General features: G+C 31.5%; 1 protein-coding gene across 1 annotated transcript; it reads right to left on the reverse strand.

Annotated features, from left to right (window-relative positions):
* Positions 1 to 827: 827 nt before the first annotated feature.
* Smp_124420 (hypothetical protein) lies at positions 828 to 3,255 on the reverse strand (the record flags this gene model as incomplete). Its single annotated transcript, XM_018795982.1, has 2 exons — positions 828 to 1,004; positions 3,253 to 3,255. 2 exons carry the CDS (start codon positions 3,253 to 3,255, stop codon positions 828 to 830), a joined length of 180 nt encoding a protein of 59 aa, XP_018650240.1.
* Between the last annotated feature and the right edge of the window lie 790 nt (positions 3,256 to 4,045).

Below are 4,045 nucleotides of genomic sequence, written 5' to 3' on the forward strand. Positions count from 1 at the left end.
ATTCAACTTTTATTTAGATTGTATTTTAAGATTATTTATGCAAACAAAATGATCTAACAATCAGTTTTTACGAAATTCTGCATAATTATGATTATCTAGGGTATTATGAACATGTATATATGGACAAATTCATTGCTATATTAAAGTGACGTAAACCAATACTACACCTAGCAAAGAATAAATGATGAACGATAACCTATTTCGTTCCATAAAGCTTCTCAAAACATATTAGTCTACCTTTTTGAGATTACTGACAGAAAGATGTGTTGATATCTGATAAATTCATATATTCTTTTTTGAAATTCTATTATCATTCTTTGAGTACTATTTTCATGGGTTTTACGATTATAATTATTATTAGACTATCCAATTGACATTTCCAGAAGAAATTATTTACATCATATGCTTAGCAGATAAAATCCAATGAAATATTCTGAGCTTTTCTGTCAATCTAATTCTTTCAAACGCGCAATTATTCAGGTTCATCAGGAGATTAAATTATCTTATGGGCAGTGCTTCTGAACAATGAAGGTATTTTCTATTGAATGGACGTAAGCTTCTACAAAAGTGACGACGTATAATTCAGCTGGATACCTGAAAACAATTTCACCAGATACCCTAAGACATAGATTTATATATTACGATATGGAATAATACAATGCTAAATTCTTTAAATTTGTAATTACATTTCAGTTGGTAGATGGAAGGATTCGTCACTCTTGAAAACGGTAGACTAATAATACTTACCGAGTGGTCGTTGATTTTCATACAGAAATAACTGATTTGATATCAGAGTGACATTTATTGAATGAAAAGCAGTTAATGACTTATAAAGTAGATTTTCGACCAACATAAGGCATATTGACGCATTCTATCCACATTCTTAAAAGATTAATATCCATTGAGACATTAGAACGCTCATTATCCAAGATTAATATTTTAACCAAGTGAGATGCGCTTAAAACTGTACCCTTGGCTTCATGAAATTTGATGGAACAATTAAACTATTTGAAAATGCGAAAATAACAATGTGATAGGATAAATACTACTGAATATATAAAAACCTAAACTGTAGATTATTTATAGTCTGCATAATTAAAATTATTTCTGTATTATGATTTGGGAGTACAAAGTAAAATCTAACAAATGACTGATTTCATTTGAATAAAGTTAAGAGTTCAACTATTTACTGAGCTACAATTTTGACAATAATTTACTACTTGCATGTATATAGACGAACTCTTACGTAAACATCTGGTTACGATTGGTCTTTTTATCCTAGGCCTTGGCAAACGTGATCATTTGAACTGAAATGTTACTGTCCAACATAGTGTTGATGTGGCACTACAATAATAGATCACATTTCTGTTAACGAAAATTAATTTCAGTTAGTGAGAGTCATTACAAGTGTGCTTCAGTAGCATTAAACCTCTGAAAAACTGAAATTTTTCGTTTTACTAATATTTACTTTTGAGAAATATTTCGTTATTCAATTATTAATTAAAAATAAGATGAATTTTCGAGTCAGTTTATTGATAAAACAGATATATAGACTAAAAAAATGATTAAACTGTTTTCTTGCAGTGCTTCTCTTCCCATGGATTAAACCGAATAGTTAGTTTTTAAAAAACAAACAACTAGAGATCACTGAGTCACATCAAGAAAGAAATAAAGACTATTTAACGATGAAAATTTTCTTTTCGACAATATTTCTTTACTAAAGCTACACAATCCTATTGATAGTTAGAATGGATAGTCAGTCAGTCACAACGTAGAACTTCGTACGTACGTACATCAGTCCGAGTTGCCATACCACATTAGCACAGAGATGTAGTTGTCGATTCAAATCCTATAGTGATAGAAGTAGTAAGAGTATAAGCATTAATGTGAAAGATTAGGGTTTGAAGGTGTTATTGAAGGAGTATAATCTAGTGAAATAAATTTTGAAAGAGAAAATGAAAGGGACATTAAGAATCCGGAAGATTAGAATTTTGGAGAACACAAAGAGTGGGTGCATCTTCACCATTGCAAATGATTTTGAGCCATGTCATTCAAGGTATCTAACCATCGATTACTATCATCTCGCAAATCCCAACCAGGTAGTCTACAACTACCAACATGGCTCAGTCCGCTTGTCAGTGACTTCATGGATTTGTGCCACCTTTTGGTCTAGTAGCCCCAAATTTTCTTCCAACCTACTCCTACACCATAAAACATTGCACGTCAGGGCAGTCGGTGGTTGGGCACACGTAACACGTGTCCCAGCCATCTCAACTGATGAAGTTTTGCTATAAAAATTAAATACAGACTTATGCTACTAACTTATTTAAAAGTAGACAAAATTTTCTGACTGAAATTGAATCTTGTCGCCTTCAGTAATAAAGGCAGACAAGAATTTCACCGTATCGATTATATCAAATTTTCAGGAAAGCAAGAGCTGTATCATAGAATTCAGTTTGGGATTTTAAAATCTATTCTACAATATGATAACAGGTGAAAATTGATGGAAAGTAGTTGCGATTAAGGATGTTATATATTAGGCCATACAAGTAAGTAAATAAGTCAATTGAAGCTAGACAATTGACTCATGCTTTCAACTATGAAAATACTAAATCTCCACAAAACCCCTTCTGATAATAAGTAAATAAGTATGTGAGCCAAAACTAATATATCAGATCAAGATATTAAGTGCGGTTAACACATACTGCATGCATTTTAGCCTACTTTTGTTGACTGTTTTATCATTCGTAACTGGCTTTAGTTCTGCTTAATAGGTAATTATGCTACACTAGTCCATTATTCCGAACGCACTTCGTATTAAACACTTATAATCTTCAAGTGTTATCCACGTGTCATGACAAATTTCCAACCAGTGCACTCATCTATTAACAGGACTACGAAATTTTCATGATGTAAAATCCTAAATGAGCTTCAAGCAGCCATAATAGCAATTTTTCCAGTAACCAATTGTCTTGAATCTAATATAACCATCACCAATTGCACTACAGAAAACATGCCATTCTTAATTATTTAACTGGGAGTTTTATATAAGCAACCTATTAAACATTGTTCGCCTGAAGTTCCTGATATTTTTTTAATATTTAATGAAGGCAGCATACTACGAGCTATTTAGGATAGTAAAACCATACAACTTGTGGTATGCACGGTAAAACTAACAATTTCAATATAGGAGAATGAAGAAAATATGAATCATCTCTATCGGTTAAATGAAAGTGAGAATGATGAATATACCATGTGAATAATAACTTTTGTCTTTGACTCAAACAGTTAATCCACACGTACGCAATAAATATCTACAGTTCAGAGACCAATGAGTTTTAATTCAATGCTGTCAAGTAACGTCTTTTACTTAATGTATACCGTAACTTTTGCGACGTTATTTGGGCTTGCTTATATTTCATTATGTCTGTAACTTATTGTGTCTACTGAGTGCTTAACTGACCAGTGTTTGAAACTGAAACCCACAATCTGAAGTTGCGTAGTGAAAATACAGGAACTGCTAATATGGATTTATTTGACTACTGAAATAAGTCAAACTCATACATGAATACACTACATTTTACATGATTTATTTACAGGTAGATTTGTATAAATCTACTTGAATGGTATTTAACATCAATTAATCAATAATTCACTGTTTGAACATATAATTACCATACTCATATAATTGAACATCTATGACCAACAGATACAACGAATTGGTTAAGCTATGTAATTACTTCTTTTCAAAATATGATTACATTTGACGAACAAATGGAGAAAAGTCGATTTCATACGTTAATCGCACATCAATCAACTGGGCGATTGCTCACGATATAAATATGAGTTGGATATTAAACGAAGGAGAACAGAATTATTATATCGGTGATTTTTTAATCTTAGAAAGTTTCTGACTTCAACTTACATTTTATTTGCCCCCGTTTGTTTAATGAAATCGATGGTCTTAACAATCGCGGTTATTAATGTTTTAATAGGGACAAAAAGTAAGGAACATTTCGTGAAATTATGTTTTCTATTAATTATG

This window comes from Schistosoma mansoni, chromosome 2, assembly GCF_000237925.1.
Source record: "Schistosoma mansoni strain Puerto Rico chromosome 2, complete genome".
Classification (NCBI taxonomy): Eukaryota; Metazoa; Platyhelminthes; class Trematoda; order Strigeidida; family Schistosomatidae; genus Schistosoma; species Schistosoma mansoni.